The sequence below is a fragment of the Heliangelus exortis genome, chromosome 4 (assembly GCF_036169615.1).
Source record: "Heliangelus exortis chromosome 4, bHelExo1.hap1, whole genome shotgun sequence".
Taxonomy (NCBI): domain Eukaryota; kingdom Metazoa; phylum Chordata; class Aves; order Apodiformes; family Trochilidae; genus Heliangelus; species Heliangelus exortis.
In genome coordinates, this window is record NC_092425.1 from 27,498,619 (window position 1) to 27,516,813 (window position 18,195).

The window sequence follows — 18,195 nt, forward strand, 5'->3', positions numbered from 1 at the left end:
TGGGCGGTGCCGCGTTCGCGCCTCCTTTATAATCGCGAGTGTGACGTGGGCCGGGCCCGGCGCGGCGGCGGGTGCCACGGCGACACAGGCAGGGAGCGCCTCGGTTGTGGCAACGCGGCGGCCGCCCCCGGCTGCCCACGGCCCGGCCCGGCCCGGCGGGGCGCACCGGAGGCGGGGAGCACCCCCCGGCCGCCAGGTGGCCCCCGCCTCGCTGGGCATGGAGGGGCGGCGCGGCATCGAGCTCCCTCCCTCCCTCCCGGTGCCGCAAGGGAGCGCCCGCGCTCTCCGCCGCAACGGCGGCAGCGGCGGCGGAGGAAGATGGCGGCGGCCGCCTCAGAGCAGGTCTGTCCCCGCCGAGACCTCGGCACGGGGAGGCGGCGGCACCGTCCCCGCTGGGGCGAGGGAGGGAGCGCAGCTCTTCCCGCTGCCCGAGCAGCAGCTCCGGCCCAGGGGTGCTGCTTGTGGAGGGGCGCTCGGGCGGGGGCGCCATTTTCGCGGCGGTTGCCGAGGCTGGCTCGGTGTCAGAGCCCTCCGGGGCGGCGGGTGTGCGGGGCCGCGGCGGGCAGTCCCGGTCCCTCTGGCTCCCCACCGCCTGCAAGAACCCAGGAGGGGGAAAACGGTGCTCGGGTGGCGTGTCCGGCCCGTGCCCAGCGCTGTCCGGGCAGGACGGCCTTTGCCTTGCGGGACAGCGCCTCGGCGGGGCAGTGGCAGCCTGAGCCCGTGCTCGGGGTGCGACGCGTTACAGCCCGGAGCTGCGCCGTCCAGACCCCTAACACAGAATCTCTGGCGAAGAAAAGCACTTTCAGTTTTAGAAATAAAGTGTTGTGGCATTTCTGCGCAGGAATGTAACTGTTTTGGTGAAGCAGGCACTTGCCATTAATTAGTGACGGGCCGGCAGCCAAGCGGTGCGGTTGGTATTTATAGGACGGCGCCGTCAGCCCTGTTGCTCTCTCACAAGTATGGTAGCGCAGCCACTGCGTATAAATAAGACCGACGCTCAGATTCGGGCTCAGCCTCAGCATCTCAGGTCGTACACGGGAGTGAAAACTAAATTTGTCCGAAGGAGTGTCACTGTCTCGAAGGGGTGGGATGGGTACTCTGTCAGCGCCGCGTACGCCTCAGGGTACAGAATGGGGCGGTCCGAGGGCTCATCTGAGGAGCTCCTGCCCCTTCGCGGGACTTCCCTCCGAGTGGGTCTGGGTATGTGCCTGGCGCTGGGGCCGGCAGTGGTTAGGAAGCCCGGACTGCTGCGGAGTGCTGTGCCAGCCTCCTCTCAGGTGCATCAGGAAGCACTGCCTGGTTCCGAGTGGATGCTCCACCACTTGTTCCATCAGTCACCGCTTCATTCGTGTTATCCCAGCCCTAATGCTGTCTCGTGTTGTGATGCCCTTACCAGCTGAAAAAACTACACTGGAGTTTTATCTCTCCATCATATCTGTTCAACACACTATCCTCAGGACAAGGTTCTTGCACACATTTCAGTTTCCTTTTTCACAGAGTTTTCACATCAATTCTGAGTTCGTTCAACATTATAGTGGCTTTCAGAACGTGATCAAAGAAGGTCAAGCTTGTTTAATACCATTTCCTTGTTCAGCAACAGAAGAAAGGAAGAGGTTTATAACTGCTACATCAGTGTAGACCCATACAGAAACAGTAAGCTAAAGGTGCAGCTTCAGCATTCATTTCAGATGAGCAAATCTAATCCCATACAAAATACTGAGCTGCTTCTATAAAGAATGGTACACTTTAAGAAGCAACCTGGTCCATTCAAAGGAAGCGGAAAAAAAATCTGGACAAAGTTATGAAAATAGGGGTTTTTTTCTTATTAATATCTGCAAGTTTCCTCTACATGTTACACTGTCACAGTGAAGGGATATCCTTTGCAATCTCATCACTTCAAATGATTAAATTAAAGTTAGGCTGGACAAGTTCCCCATGCCAAGCTTGAAGTCTTACACTTATTTTTCTCAATGCTGCACGCAACTAATAAAAGTTGAATGCAAACCCTGTGCTATCAAAGTAACTTTAAAACTCTATCCATATATTGGATAAATTGATTGAGAGGTAAAAATTAGAGGAAGTTCTTTAAAGCTCTTTTTTTTCTTAGTAGAAATATGTAATTAATAATTCCTACCTGTCGTGATAAAAAATTACATCTAAGAACATCAAAAAATATATATAGTCTGAAAATACCTGGATTTTAATTTTAGTCGTAATGTTAGGAGAGCTTGTAGTGGTTGTAAATGTGTATTCTATATTCAGAGTGGCAGACTGAAACATAATATTGAATAGAATATGTAATATATTCCATTAGTCAACTCAAAGTTATAATTTTTTTGGTGCATGCATGGGTATCATTCTGGTGGATTTGCATGCCTTGTAACAGCTCATCTGTGCTTTGTATTACAGCAAAGTTCTAATGGCCCAGTGAAGAAGTCCATGCGAGAGAAGGCAGTGGAGCGCAGGAATGTGAACAAGGAGCACAACAGCAACTTCAAGGCAGGATACATTCCCATTGATGAGGACCGTCTGCACAAGACAGGCTTGCGTGGCAGGAAAGGCAACTTGGCCATTTGTGTGATTGTTCTTCTTTTTATTTTGGCTGTCATCAATCTTGTTGTGAGTATAACACTGAGGCTGTAATCAACATTAGGATGTATTTAATTTTTGACAGTTTAATTAGAAAAATAAAACCCTGGTGTGGCTGAGAAGGACTTAAAAATGTACTGAAGGAGATTGCACATTTTTCTCCTTCCATTTTGTACTTTTGTAGTCTGAGCAAGACTAGATGGAGTAATCTTGTAATTTGTGGTCCCAGCAACAAACCCACCATTTATGCAACAGGGATTTAGGAACCTTCAAAGTATCTCTCCATTGCCAAAACTCAGCAACAGCAAAGCTGTGGAGTGTTAGTTGCACAGTACAAATATGTCCAGGGTAAACTGTTAGGTCAGGAACATTTTACATGTAATAACAGAGCTGCATTTGAGCATTCAGAATTAATCAGCCCCTGCACTTTAACTCTTCGTTGTTGTAACTACCAACTTCTTACTGCTTGATCAATGAGAAATAATTAATTGTTTTTCATAATCGGGCATCCACCTGTGAGGGTGCTTTCTTGTAATTCAAGGGCAAACATATCCCTCAGGATATGTATAATCCATAACATTAACAATATAATAATATATATATAACACATAATAGATAATATATTATTAATAACATTAATAATTTTAATATCTAATGATACCATTGTTACCCTTTAACAGGAAAAACATTTAATTATGAACATGTTATACATGTTATACATTGTAGTTGTACAGACTAAAATGAATTCACACCTAAAGCTCACTGATAGAACAACATTAATAATTTTTTCAAACAGTGTATCTACTTACTACAGTGCTTGCTGTGGGAAGATCCAAACAATGAGGGTGATCTTTGAAACTGTGTTTCTCTTTCAGATCACACTGGTTATCTGGGCAGTGATTCGGATCGGCCCCAATGGCTGTGACAGCATGGAGTTCCACGAGAGCGGTTTGTTGCGCTTTAAGCAAGTTTCTGACATGGGTGTCATACACCCATTATATAAAAGCACTGTCGGAGGCAGACGTAATGAGGATTTGGTGATCACTGGAAACAACCAGCCTGTAAGTTGTATCAGGAATTTAAAGTTTGTGAGCAACGCTGTGGCACTGTGTAAACATTATTTATAAATGTCATATTTGAAACCACTAACTTAATGACTTTGTTTCTGAAGATTGTGTTTCAGCAAGGAACAACCAAGCTTAGTGTAGAAAAAGACAAAACTTCTATAACCAGCGACATTGGCATGGAATTTGTTGACCCACGGACACAAAATACCTTGTTCAGCACAGACTATGAAACTCATGAGTTCCATCTGCCAAATGGAGTTAAGATCTTGAATGTACAGAAGGCCTCTACAGAGAGGGTATGTCTTTTAAATACCTCTTACTTTTTGTAAAAGCTCATTACAGAGTTGCTGTGGTTGTAGAATAAGAGAAAAGTCTACTGATATGATCTTTTAAGCATATTTAGAAATTTGACCAAACATACCTAAAAATGTAGCTCTGAAAATGGAAATCACCCTAAAAATTAGAAAAATGAAAACTGACATAAATTACTCTAATATGCAGAGTACCATGCCAGCTGGCTATGTGTCTTTTTGCTTGTGCTCAGATAACTCTTTCAGAAATAAAATTTCTATAAAAAGCTTCTATTTTTCTATTAAGAACTTAAAAAGCAGTTACTAGAACTTCAGGTGTCATTTTCCTTCTACTGGGGATAAATGGTAATACAATCAGAATTTCAGAAGGCTTAGTAAAGTGTAGAGGACAATCTTAGCATTATGTAAGATACATCTGTTCATGGCTTTCAGGCTGAACAAGTTCTTACTTGGTTTCTACATTAAAAATGCTATATCAGAAAGCAAAATAATAATAATGGTATGATTACATTTAAAATGTTGATCTTAAGGACAGACTGAAATTTCTTTCATATCATCACTTATAATAAAGGCTTTACAGACAGAGTACAGCCTCTAGTCAGTGGGCTTATAGAGGCTTGAGTGTGCCTTAGGAAGCATTTAGCAGTCCTGTTAATGACAAACTAAGAAGATAATTTAGTTTGCTCTTCTTTGTGTTTCCTCTGTTGGCTAACAATTAAGTAGTATGAAAGGAAAAAAACCAAAACAAATGTGTAACTTTAAGTACACGGGAGGAACTGATTAAATGAAGACAGGGGAGTAAGGTTACATAGCTACTCCTATCAGGAAGCCTGTAGTTGCTACCAGTGTTAACTGTGTATCAAATAGAATTGTCATATGAATTGTAATTTTTATCACAAGCAAACAATATGCAAACATTTTACATACCTTCCAAAATTAAGTAATCCTTGTTTTCAAATGCAAATGTGGAAATGGGCAGAAGCTTCATAGGCATAATGAAAAAGGGCAAGGAAGTGTATTGAAGATTTTTAGTAAATTGTGTAGCAATATTGTAAGTTAATCAGAGTTACTCAGACAAACCCAAGGAGAATAATTTCACTGATCTGTAATACACTTCTTTTTGTTTATGTTCTTAGATAACCAGCAATGCAACCAGTGATCTGAACATCAAGGTTGATGGCCGTGCCATTGTCCGTGGAAACGAAGGTGTTTTCATCACAGGCAAGACCATTGAGTTTCGAATGGGGGGGAACATGGAGCTTAAAGCAGTAAGTATTTCAAATCACCAAATGTATAAAAGTTTAGTTGCAATCAGTGTATTTGCTACGGTTTTTAAAAGATGGATTTTTACTTTGCTGTTAATGAGTAGCTCATGAGTTTTCAGGTAAAAATGATTTATTAAGACAGTGAAACCCCTTGATGCAATTTAAGCTATTGGCCTCTGCATTGAAACAAACACCAAAGGGAATTAATCTTCTCTTCTGGAGGTTTTACTGGGGACAGCAACTTTTGACAAAGGAGCAGGGCATAGTTAGGAGCACAACCTCCCATGCTGCTGCAGCAAGACTCACCAGCATTCATTTAAGATTTTTGGACATTGCTAAGATCGCAGAGTATATAGAATGATGGAAAAATTTTAATTTGTATGTATGAATTCAAACACCATTTTCCATTTCATATACATATTTTTATATTTACTGCATTTGCTAATAGTTCTATCAAGTGAAAAGCCATACTGCTGCTGTCTCGTTGATTCATTAAAACAGTGTGTTCTTTCCATAAACAACCTGCCTTGTTTAAATCAGGAGTTTTTGGGTTTTTTTCTCCCCTTAATAGGAAAACAGTATTATCCTGAATGGAACTGTGATGGTCAGCCCAACGAGACTGCCAAGCTCTTCATACGGGGAACAGTTCAGTAACAGCAACTGGCTGCGTTTCAAGCTCTGCATGTGTGCTGATGGGACACTCTTCAAGGTCCAGGTGACAGGGTATAACATGGGCTGTCAGACTTCTGTCAATCCCTGTGGAGCCACACACTAGAACACAAACCACTACCAGGAGAGCTCTCTTTTGTGTTTACATGTATTTATATGAAGTAATTGCATGCCTTCAAGGATTTCTGTTTTTACAGCAGTTTATACTAACATTTATCACATATTTTTAAGCAAAGGCTGTTAGATGTAGCTGTGTTATGTCATCATCCTGTTAGCCATAATCATGGCACTGATTTAGTAAGCTTCAGTCTACATGCATGCTGAAGTACCTTCCTGAATTTGGATCAAGTGAATATATTCAAAGATTGTGATCTTAGCAGCAATCCTGACTGCCTTCAGTTGCATTTCTTTGCCAAGACCTTGAGAGCTGCTGAGAACACAACTGCCATCTGAAGTACTTCAACAGAAGTGTTGATTTGTTGGTGGAAGTAGATTTGCCTAGGATGGCTGAAGTGGCAACTTTTTGTCTTCTTTTCTTGCCAAAGGTTGATATGATTTCCCCAAAAATTATGTGATTTACCGTATGTGTACTAAGAGAGCCGTAATGGCAGACTCACTTCAAAATATTGCATTATTTCTGCCATATATTCTGATGTAATTTTAGAAAAAACTGCTAGCACAAGTAATATTTTCAAATTACTATCAAGTGGGGAAATGTAACTTCTATTTTGAAATATTCTTGTGATTATTGAAGGGTCGCTTAAGCCCCCATTCTATCTGGGTAGTTTAGGGATTCTACAATGCCTTCATTTACATGAAACATTTATAAAATGTATTTATATTAGAGGTACATTTTAAAAGATGCACTCAAAACTTGCTCACTACCCAAAAAAAGTCTTTTCCTAAATGCTTCATTGTGAACAGTGTAAGAATCCATTATTCAACAGGTAATAATCAGAAGCATGATTGTAAGCAGCACTATCTGAGATCTCTTTCTCCCCATAAATGTGATTTCTCCTCAAAACTGATGCATTATTGAGAGCCTCATAATTAAATTCTGAAGTAAAATTGCAGGTCTGTAATCCTAAATGTGAGGCATCAACTCCTGTGACAGCAGAGTAAATACACTTGTATCTGAATTTGCCAACAGTGAAACCATGCCTATGTGAACTGGGACCTCCCAGGAACTATTAATTGCCTTGTAACTGCTTTTGCAGAGGAAGGGTGTTTTGTTCTAAAAACAGGTCAGTCATTACAAGTTTCTGACTCCACCCCCCTATGTATTTGCTTCAGTTTAAATTACTTTCATTTTGCAGTAGCATCAAGTAACCTTAATAATGGAGGTCACAAGGGGGACTTTGCAAGTAGGTTTTTGACAAGTTTCTCTAGATAAGCACACGCTTCTCCTAAAAGTTGTGCAAATGTTATACATTAACTTCAGAGTTGGCCATATGTTATGGGAAGATAAACTGCCTGCCCTTGTTTTATAGCTCCTGCAGTACTTAGAATTCCACGAAATACCCATCACCTGCTGCTCCAGCAAGAACTTTGTATCTAAGGTCCCCACTAGCTCTATTTACTAATAGTAAGTCCTCAGCAGGATGTGTGTGGGAGTGGTTTTGGGAGGGTGATCCTCAGGTTAGGCATTACACCACAGGACAGGTAAGAGGGGTCTTCTGCTGTTTGGTTTCAAAGGGGTGGATAGCAGCAGAGCTGTTCTAAGAAAAAGGGAGTAAGCAGAATAAAATGTAGCAAAAGCCACCCAATTGCTCACATTAAAGGTAGTAACATTTTGTATACTGAATTAACTTCCTAGTATTACTACAGTTAGTATTAATTAACCACTTCAACATTTTGCTGAAAACATATATACATCACTGCTGCTAAGTAGTGCCCCAGTTAGTATCTGTTAGAGGAAGAAATAAACTGTAACATATTTAGAATTTTCATTCATGGTAATGGAAGTTTGTCACTTTATTTTTATATATATAAAAACAGACCTGTAAAAATACAAGCAGCAGCATCCTCGATGCTGAAATAGATTTTGAAAGTGAGTGACACTGCCTTGGTTAAGTAGATTACACACAAAGAGCATATTGAGCTCTTTGGTTAATATTGACATGCCTATATTACACCAATCCCATGCTAGGGATTTTTGTAATTATCAAGAGTTCTGTTTAAAATACTCATAAATCATGGTATGGAGAACTGGTTTTGAAGTGTGGTGGGTTTTTTTTTTTTTGGTTGGTTTTGGGTTTTTAGTCAAAACATAGCAAAACTCATGATACAAGTACCAAATGAAATAAATTATTTGTTAGCAACTATTCATATATTTCTAGTATATTTTGTTACCTTCACTATACAGTTTGAGCAGTGTCACCCATGCCCTGTGTTGTGTGCGTTTATTTATCTTCTAACTGCCTAAGGTACGTTTTTCTGTATGTATTTAAAACATGGTGTGGCACATTATTTCAGTCCCACAGATGGACTTAAGATTCTGTGTGTTTCAAGTACATTCTACATGCCTGTATGCAAAATACCACACTGGGTACCTTTAAACAACTTCCATGTGAAGAGTTCTCAGCACATGTATAGGTAGTGGTTGTTTCCATAGGTGAAACACAATCAAATTTCTAGTCTTTGTTTTGAAATTAATCAATAAATTCTAACACACAGCTGTGGCTCCAACGTGTTATTTGTATGAATGTGGTTTTTTATTAAAAAGACATTGTGTTACTGACAGGGAAACCAGTATTTTATTAAGTATGAAAATCATTCCACATCTGTTTGTCATAGATTATATCTGGTGGACTTTGCCCAAAAGTATTGTGTACGATACCTGAAGTAGAGTTCAAAAGTCTCCACCATTGTTCCTTCACAAGTTCCTGAGAAGCTGCTCTCGACTGAAGGGCTGAAAAGGAAAGGTTTGGATTGTTTTTTTGGGAGAGGTGGAGGGAGGGGAAGGTTACCAGTTTATGAATGTGCTTTCTAAAACATACCTAAGAGTCCAAAACTGTGTATTTATGGTGAAACGTTAGTAATGCTTTAGGTATTAGTTTGGTGTTGATTTATTTCAATGTCAAAGTATTTCCACTTTCTGTTTAGCCCATGTTATTCTGAAATCACTGTAAAATTACATTTTACTTATAGATACTATGGATTACCTTCACTTGAGTGTCATAGCTGTGGTCCTTTCCTTTAATCTACCTGGATCAGTGGGAACCAACTCTCAGCAGATTCTTCTTGCTACACAGCACCACTCAGCCTGCCAGTGGGATGGGGAGTTTGTACTGAATTGCTCTTTCACCGGAATAGCTGTGATTCCAGAAGATGTATCACAAACAGCAATAACAGCTGATTTTAGTTACAATAATATCAGAACTTTTCTGTGTGCTGATGGAAGAAACAAAGAATGGGTGCTGAAACACCTGAATCTCAGTAACAATCTGATTTCTGAACTCTCCATAACTACTTTCAGAAATTTTCCTGTTTTAGAAACTCTAAACCTCAATGGCAATGCCATCCACACCCTCACACTGGACATACTGGTGCCTGCACAGGGGTCTAAATGCTGTCATCTGCTGCCTGCTTTGAAAGTATTGTCAGTTGAAAAAAATAATCTTAATACAGTTCCAAGAGGTAAGCTTTCAAAATCTTTAAGGACCTCACTCCCAAGGGGTAAATTGGTTTTGGATATGAATTCAGAATGCAACTGTATCACTTAGTTACACTTAAGGTGAGGGAAAGTCCCACATCCATGCAAATACAGGGGGCTGAATCTAAATGGGTTATTCTGGATTAGGTTTGGTTTTTATGCAGTCTTTTCAATCTTAATACCTTAATGTCAGTCAGATATAACCAAATTCATCCTCTCAGAGCCCAAACCATGTCTTTCCTTGTTTTACATAAAAGTAACTAAGAATCCTTGGCAAAACACTAACCTCCACATCCCAGTCACAAACCTTAACATCAAGAAAATTCTAGAAAATGAATTTCATATTACTCCTTAGAAGGAAGTCAATACTCTTTTTAAATAAAACTTGCTTGAATTTCAGTATTTCACAAAGACAAGAAAACACGTTTTGTTCTGTTAAAAGAATATTGCTCTATGCTATCTGACACCCAACCAAAGTGACACTTCTAAGTGAGAAGAGAGAGCTGTAAGGTTTTGATAAGCTTTTAGAATGTACCTGGTAGCCACTGACCTATGGTAGGCATCACAGCCTTTATGGCAGCCTCTGTCCTCATAAACCGATGGTTTATTGTCCAAACAGTGTTTAAATGAAGCAGAAGGTACAGTATGAGCAACGCTGTTCTATAAATTGTTTGCTGAATTTAATTGATCTCTGATAACTTCATCAGATTGATTAGCTCTAGATTTTGAAAATGCTGGTGTGGGGACAAAATCCCTTCAAAGGCAACCGAAGGGACTACACCTACACAAGGTCTTTGAAGTTCTATTTTTCTCCTTTTTTGATAGTAAATAATTCTCTGGCATGCAGGAACCCTGTTTTGCTTAATTACTTTGTATCTGTAAGGTTGCCATATAGACAGTATAGAAAAATATACGTTATAAAATACACTGATGCAGATTTTATTAGTTTTGATATATGTAACTACACATTGTAGGATCCCTCAGTGGGTCAGAGAGTCTATCCCTTTTCTATAAAAATCAGTCTTTAGATGTTAAAAGTCAAATTGCTATGTCATACCACCGTATTTCAATTTATACTCAAACCCTGTATTTATTTAAACACATGTTCAAAATTTTACTTTTCTTCCTTCAAAATACTTCACTAAAATTCAAGGTTTTAACCTCTGGTAAGAAACAATCTGAAGTTCTAAAGCAGAGAGATTTAGCCACAGAAAAAGCCTTCTCAAAAACACCACCCAGGGGTGGGACTGCTGCCCACCCCAGTGTGTGTGTTTGGTACAAGTTTGGCATCAGGGAAACATCCAAACTACAATTGTTATGCAGGCACAAGGAAGAACTGATGAACTGCCAGAAATTCCCAATGCCTTTCCTATCAGCTACCTCTGGTTCTACAGCAGGAACAGCTGTAGAATGGCTGCATTCTCTGTGCTTTTCAAAATAAACCCAAAGATCAATTACCCAGCAGACTGGAATAAGGAAGAGATTGCCAGTAAAACAGGTGACACCAAGGACAAAATTTTCATGAACAAGCAGTTTCTCAACAATGCTGTACTATCAGAAACCCCTTTTTGTGACATTCAGGTGTCACAAGCTGTGGTGACACCGAGTGTTCAGGTGCCTGCCTTCCCACTGAAACTTGCAGGCTGGAGCTTTGGAGGCTGCCTGCACAGCATCTAAGAAAAATGAAGTACCTCAGAATTCAAAAAATGATGCCAGAAAGGTGCTGTTGTACCTAGGACATGCTGAAGAACATATTGTCACGTTTAATAATTCACAGGCAGACAGGCATAAGCAACATGTTTTTGTTTTCAGTCAGGTTAACAACCTATGAATACAGTTCAAATAATTCCACATATGAAAAGCTGCAGGGAACGTGCAGATGACAAGGAATGAGATATTGTATCACCTTTTGTATCTCCCATCTTATATTTATAATTACAATCTTTGAAATTTATAAACTGAGCATGCTGCAACCCTTGCACACTCCTCCCTTCCTGCATCCAGTTCTCCAGAGAAGCATGCCCCAAGTACAGAGATTACAGTCAGGGTAGTTTTGATAGCACAAGGAAATTTTAACTGTTTTCATGGAGATGGGAATTTCTGAACCATGAATTTATAGCATGACTGCTGTTGATGCCATACAGGTTTTAGAGTGGGACAACCAGTGAATAGAAAAGGAATAGTAACACAAAGCCTGCAGGAATTTTCTTGCAAAGAACAGTACCAAGCCATCTGATGCAACTGGGAAAACAAGAACACAAAATGTAAAATAGTTTTGTTCTTCCTAGGACTATGCCTGCTGCAGTCCTTACAAACTGTCCATTTGTCATCCAATGGTATACAACAGTTTGATCGGAATGATTTTCAGAACTGTTCACAGCTGAAGGATATTAACTTGCAAAACAACAAGATAACTAAAATTCATCCAGAAGCCTTCAGGGATCTCCACAAATTGCAGGTTGTAAAGCAGTATTACAGCTTTTTTAATATTTTGTGTTAAACACCAAAGATATTACCAACCAGACGTGACCATGATTATACTGGGTTTTGATTATTGCCTCAGTATACAATTCTAAGAACTAAAGCCAACTGTATAAATATTTTTATATAATATATATATTTGCTTTTAATATATAGGAAAACACACACCCTTGTAAACATACGAAATATAACCATAAATTCAGCACTTATCTATGCCACAAATCAATCCAAAACTGGCTTGAACATACATATCCTTTTCTTCCCCCATCCCTGCACATCCCCATTTACACAGGCAATCTACAATGGACTTCTAAATAGACCACAATTAAAACTTTTCATTTAAATTAAAATGCTTAGAACAATATTCTTGAAATCCCAATGAGTTGTATAGTTCCCCTAACTGCCAAAGTGGTTGTAAACCAAAATAAGTGTTATTGTTGATATTGCCATTAGGATTCCATTGTGAGACTTATCAAATTAATTCTGAATTATTTCCAAATAGGTTGTGAATCTCCATGGAAATGTTCTGACAAACCCCTTACCACAGATATTAATCAGTCTGAACAACTTTCAAATTGCAGTGCACTTGTCAAAAAACGCCTGGATATTTAACTGCAGACTAAATGCTTTCAAACATTTACTTCAATTTCTTTTTGACTCCACAAGGCAAAAATGGAGTATTTCATACAATAAATTTGCCAACAACTCACAGAAACCTCTGCTATATCTTTCAAGTTTCAATTTAAACTGCAGGGACAGTGTTCTGTTCAAAAGGGCTGTAATCCCACCAGGGAAGACATCAGTTCTGAAGTGTGACTTGGACAACAAAAGAGGTATGTAAAACAGGGACCCCATCCATGTGCTGCTAAATCCAAATATATGCAGAATAATCTAAGAAATGTGACTTTAAAAGTAGATTTATAAAGGTATTGTTTAAAAATAACTGAACTGCAATTTAATATGTGAATTATTTCATTAGAAAGAAGTATTCAGGTTAGAGAATTTGAAAGTCATGTTTCCCCAAAAATATCTTCACCTTCTTCCTTACAATAAATTAGCAAATTATGCCAAAATTTACAGAAATAATTTCAGTAAGTGGTACACTTCAAAATGATCAATTAATTTTTATGAGCAAACAAAGAGCTGAAGAGTACAGCAGCACTTCTGAGGCATGTAGAAAACTGAGGATACAGTAGTACTTCTAGGATTCAGTTATAGCAAAAAAAAAGTTCACTTGGTTCACTTGCAAGGATTTAAATTACTTATAAAAAGTATAGCTAAGGTAGCACACAGTTGACTTAGGACATTAATTCAGCATTTACAGTTATTACAGAGCACCTGAGGTATAAGTGACAAAACCCACGGAACAAAAACTTCCCATCCAGAAGGAAAACTGAAACCAAGCTTAGAGCAGAAAGTGAATTTGTCAAGCGTCATGTGGCAAAACAGTTTAGCTCTAATGGGCAAAGGTGGGAAGGCTTGGAACACTTGGTGCCCAAAAGTCTCTCAGAACTGCCACCTGCTTTGTCTGGCAACAAGGAAAAGTCACAACAACTCTGAGCAGGGCATTAGAATCCACACACTGGACAGCACCAGAACTCAGCCAGGAGCACAAGTAGATCCAAAGGCAAAGGTGTACATACAGCCTTGAAACCTACTCCAAAACCCAACCACCAGCCACGACCTATCCCAGCTAAAGCTTGGAGCAATTTCTGAGTAGATGTAAATGTCCTTGGTTTGCAAAACTTTTTGGTGCAGTCAAAGCAGTAACTACAGGAAAATCAGAGGTTGAAACACTGAGAGTTAACGAGTGAAGTTTTGTCTCACAGCTTCACACAGTGACCATGGACACACTGGAGAGCATCTGGCTGAAAATACAGATATTCCACGAGGGAGATCAGCACAGTGTGACCCAGAGCATACTTAGATAATTTCAGTGACCTCCCTCACTCATGCAATTTCTCTCAAAGTCTGCTATTAAGGCCCCATACACACTGCTTTAAATGGAGGGGTGGAGGATGGAGAAATAAATGATCATTAAACAGATACTAGGCACCATGTAAAATTACTTTGAATTTATAAAACGGATTTTATAATAGTTAAAATTATCAAATATAGGTCAGAGGATGTTCATATATAAATAATTTGACCCTGCAAACCAAGTATTCCATACTTTTTAAAAAGATTTTATTTGTATTTTCTTTTATTTCAGGTAATGGTGTCTCTTGGTGGACACCTAAAGGCAGAATTTCAGAAGATAATAGTTTTCCTCATATGACATTGGATAAAATGAATAATTTAGTGATATACAATGCTGAGGAAACTGCCGATGGGTTATACTTGTGTCATTTTAATACTACTAAGAAGAAATACCTCATCTATAATGTACAGGTGAAAGAAAAGGCTTCAACGTACTTGGTTAGAAAAACCCGGGACGCCGAAGGACAAGGAAGAACAGAGCAAGACTTTGCCCTGGCAGTCTGCCTCTCAGTGCTCATTACATTTGCTTTTGCTTTTTGTCTGGGTGCTTTTGCTAGACCCTACCTTGTGAGCCTGTGGAGACTCATACACAGGAGCAAAAATTCACGTTCTGAACATACTTATTCTAATCAAGCTTTTTCAGATGAAAACTTAAGCAGAGAGTGCTCTGCAAGAAAACCAGCAAATGTGCAGCATAATTTTTTAATTTGTGATGGGGATTCTTCAAGAAACACATGCATTTTTCCTGCAGAAACTTCTAATTTGCATGAAAATATCATCAGTAGCAGCGTACGTGCACTAAATACTGAAGAAGAGAGCAATAATGAGATCAACATGAAGGAAAAAACAACATTTTCAGACATCAAAACTAGTATCAGCAATGATGGAAATAGAAATGTTAATGGACTATTTTCTGTAAGGATAGATAATAACAACAGCAATGAAGGAACACCAAGAAAATTAATGAGTAATGACATTTCATTATGGAAGGATTCAAAATATGCAAATAATGAAGGCTCAGAGAAGAGCAGGTTCCCTCCCATACCCAGGAGACTGAATGCCAACTCCTACACAAAGCACACTGCCAGTTCAGATTTGGATTTATCCTTCACAGGAGAAGCTGGCTTTCCATTTCCCACAACACAAACACGTACAGTTGCACAAGATTCCAGAAACAGCAAAGCCAGGAACAACTCTGATCTGCTGCAGTCTGAAATCACAAAGGCTACACCAAATTTTCCTGAAAGACAAAGTATCGTTTCACATAATGAACACAGAAGCACTACAAAATTTATACCTCAAGGGCAAAGCTGTGATGAACAACCTGGTCCAAATAGCAGCATAAATAAAACCAGTGATGTGGGAGATTTTATTTTACCCAGTAGCTGCAAGAGAGGCACAAATACTGAGAATTTAAGCACCTACCAAACAATAGAAAGCTCTGCTCTTACAGCGTACAACTGTAAGATAGAACATACAAATGAAAAAGATGTATTTGATGATAGTTCTTCAGATGAAGGGACTCCATTCACAATGAGTGACTGCAGTTCTTTAGCAGACTGTGAACTGGAACCACCTGATGGTAGTGACAACCTGCCAACCTGTCAGTCATCACTAGAGGAAGCTGGTACGAACAGTGGAACTGAGAAGTTCTCAACACTGCCAAAGTCTCCAGATACTGCGACTGAACGTCAGCATATTGGGGAAAATGGAGGCAAGAACAAAGCATCTTTTGAAAGCACTATTAATTATGGGTCAGACACCATCATGCCTGAAGCACCATCACCTTACACTGCTCGATGCAGTGACCGTGTAAGCACATCAGATTCAGACATTCTTAGTTCTTCAAGTCAAGAAGTTCCCAATATGTTTGATTATTTTACTAATGCAGCATTAACAGTACAAAACTCTCCTTCCGATTCACTCCACAGCCAAAGTACAGACTTTGGTTCTACATTACATTCATTAAAAGATTCTGCCACATATGACACAGATAGAGAGAGCACTCCTGGAGAGGCTGAGCTGCAGCTGTATCAGTTTCCCATTGAACCACAGCATTCCCTCAATTTCAGTCCCAGTGAACAAAACCAAAATGCAGAGGGAAGTGCAGATGAGCACACAGACAAGAACTCCTCTGAAAAAAATCATGGTGAAGGGGACATTACATTAAAAAGAAATATGAGTGCATCTGAGGACAATGATTTTATTTGTGCTCCTATCGATACTGGTTTGAATGAAACTGTTAAGGAAACATTACTGCTGCATTCCAGCAATGAATCTTCTCTTCAGTCTCTGCCTGAACACACAGCTGAAAAACATTTTACAGTTATTGCAGAGGAAGAAGATTTGCTACCACAGGAGAAACAGGCGAGCACAACTAAGGCTGGCACAGATAAAAGGCAAGGAGTTTTCAATGAGATGAACTGTGACGGACACACAGAATTCCAGGATACCAACAACTGTAGTCTGCCTGAAACACACTCTTGCAATCTTACAGCAGATTTGCTGCATCTTTACCCTTCTGGAAAAAGTCAGTCAGTCTTCAAGGGAGAAGATTGTTTCCAACTGGATCAGAGTGAGAAGGATGTAGATTCCTTCTCAGTCCCACAAGGCTTCTTCAATGAAAGCACACTGTACAGTTCATGTTCATTCCCACAAAAGACTACAGAAAATATAATCTCCACAAATACTAATTCCAGCAAAATGGAGGATGACATAACTTTGACAGAACTGGAGAACAATTCTACAACAGCAATCAGCCTCCAAAATTCAAGTGGAAAACTCAGTCAAGACTCTCAGGCCAATTCAAGACAGGGCCAGTTTTTTGTTAAGAAGAAAAGAGCATTTGATGGATTTGCTAATGTTTTGCAAAGCAGGAGAACAAACCTCAGTAGCTGAGACACAAAAGTGTAGTGCTAGGCTCCTACAGTGTTTATGTCATATAGTAAACGCAAAAATCATTGTGTCTTAGAATAGTGTAGCTTTAACTGTTAAATAGCAGGTCAATTCTGCCTTAATTTCAGAAATTCAAGTTACAGAACTAGACTAAACAATGAGATGTATAAGGCCTGGATCTATCAAATTTAAAACCACTGCAATTTCAAAGAGTAATTCAGGCTAGGAGCCATGGACTTTCAGTTCAGTGAGAACTTGTTAAAAAAACAAGAACAGATTTTATGAAAAACAACTCTAGGAACTCAAAGAACTAAACTACTCTGCAGTTCTAACTGATAATAAAGCTTTTACTGAGATATAATAATAATATATATCTACTTTCTCATTACTGTTGGTACAAAGGATACTAGTGCTCCTTAGAATTTGCCTCTAATATGCACCTTTTTGTTTGTCTACAATAAATGCACTGAAGTTATCATTACATTATTACTACTATTGTGTTTTCCTGTGTCACTAATCTTATACAGTTATACAGTACATATTACTGCCTTCTGGTTTTTTGAACTAAATTTCTCTGAATTCCCACAGTTTTGCAAAGATAAAGTCAAAGCAGCATTTAATTGAATATTTTTTAACCTAGCAAGACATAGAGGGTAATGAAAACACTCTTCCTGAAAGAAATAGAATAGAACAGAACAGAACAGAAGAGGAATTCAAACTTTGCAGCAAAGTCTGTTACGGAGATCCAAGACACAGACAGGACATCACCCGTAGTTTGCAAATGTGATGACATGGGCAGGGTAATTTTAAAAAAAGATAGCTTACTGTTATTATGCTATAATTACCTATTAAAAAGGATCCTATGCCTAAACCAGAATTTTACTGAGAGGGGCAAACCAAGAGCAGCTTGAAAGTGCTGTATTAGAAGGTCAATAGCTTGATACAGAGTAACTTACTCGAAGTAAAAAGATAAGAAATTGTCACAGTTTAATGCTGGGCTGGGAACTAAACAACTGAGGGAAGATAAAATTTCCCCCGAGTATGGCCCAAGGCGCTGCCCACAGCACGGTATCATTTTTGTTGTCCTTGAAGGATAATGTCAGCATGAAGGGGAACAGGCCCAGGTTCTCAGAAAATTCAGGAGGCTGGCCAGCAACTCTGGGAAAATTCTGTTACGAAGACAAAATTAGTTCACTAAAAACTCCAAACAGGAGGAAGACATTTCAATTCCATCAGATAGATGAGCATCAAGTCCAATGGCAGAGTACGATTGTGAAACTGTC

The 18,195-nt window shown here is 39.5% G+C and overlaps 2 protein-coding genes and 1 long non-coding RNA gene across 4 annotated transcripts; 2 read left to right on the forward strand and 1 right to left on the reverse strand.

The window, feature by feature from the left end:
* Positions 1 to 229: 229 nt before the first annotated feature.
* On the forward strand, positions 230 to 8,576 carry SGCB (sarcoglycan beta). The gene is made up of 6 exons (XM_071743583.1): positions 230 to 342; positions 2,410 to 2,619; positions 3,465 to 3,650; positions 3,761 to 3,952; positions 5,104 to 5,235; positions 5,804 to 8,576. Exons 1-6 carry the CDS (start codon positions 319 to 321, stop codon positions 6,005 to 6,007), a joined length of 948 nt encoding a protein of 315 aa, XP_071599684.1. The 5' UTR covers positions 230 to 318; the 3' UTR covers positions 6,008 to 8,576.
* On the reverse strand, positions 1,553 to 9,140 carry LOC139796033 (uncharacterized). Its single transcript, XR_011725805.1, has 2 exons — positions 9,066 to 9,140; positions 1,553 to 8,812 (listed from the first exon to the last, which is right to left on the reverse strand). It is a non-coding gene; the product is annotated as an uncharacterized lncRNA (long non-coding RNA).
* LRRC66 (leucine rich repeat containing 66) lies at positions 8,735 to 17,514 on the forward strand. Of its 2 annotated transcripts, XM_071743547.1 has the most exons (5): positions 8,735 to 8,825; positions 9,052 to 9,540; positions 11,845 to 12,014; positions 12,540 to 12,870; positions 14,250 to 17,514. In XM_071743547.1, the coding sequence occupies exons 2-5, from the start codon at positions 9,057 to 9,059 to the stop codon at positions 16,913 to 16,915; spliced, it is 3,651 nt and encodes a 1,216-aa protein (XP_071599648.1). In that variant the 5' UTR covers positions 8,735 to 8,825; positions 9,052 to 9,056; the 3' UTR covers positions 16,916 to 17,514. The 2 variants fall into 2 exon arrangements, with proteins under 2 accessions (XP_071599648.1, XP_071599649.1); XM_071743548.1 differs by having other exon boundaries at positions 8,812 to 9,540.
* Positions 17,515 to 18,195: the final 681 nt, after the last annotated feature.

Excerpts from the sequence above, each read along its gene's own strand:
- SGCB (XM_071743583.1), top strand. The coding sequence starts at position 319 with ATGGCGGCGGCCGCCTCAGAGCAG. Across the intron at positions 343-2,409 it reads CGGCGGCCGCCTCAGAGCAG|CAAAGTTCTAATGGCCCAGT; the intron begins GTCTGTCCCCGC and ends TTTGTATTACAG. Across the intron at positions 5,236-5,803 it reads GGAACATGGAGCTTAAAGCA|GAAAACAGTATTATCCTGAA; the intron begins GTAAGTATTTCA and ends TCCCCTTAATAG.
- LRRC66 (XM_071743547.1), top strand. The coding sequence starts at position 9,057 with ATGGATTACCTTCACTTGAGTGTCATAGCTGTGGTCCTTTCCTTTAAT. Across the intron at positions 9,541-11,844 it reads TCTTAATACAGTTCCAAGAG|GACTATGCCTGCTGCAGTCC; the intron begins GTAAGCTTTCAA and ends TGTTCTTCCTAG. Across the intron at positions 12,871-14,249 it reads TGACTTGGACAACAAAAGAG|GTAATGGTGTCTCTTGGTGG; the intron begins GTATGTAAAACA and ends CTTTTATTTCAG.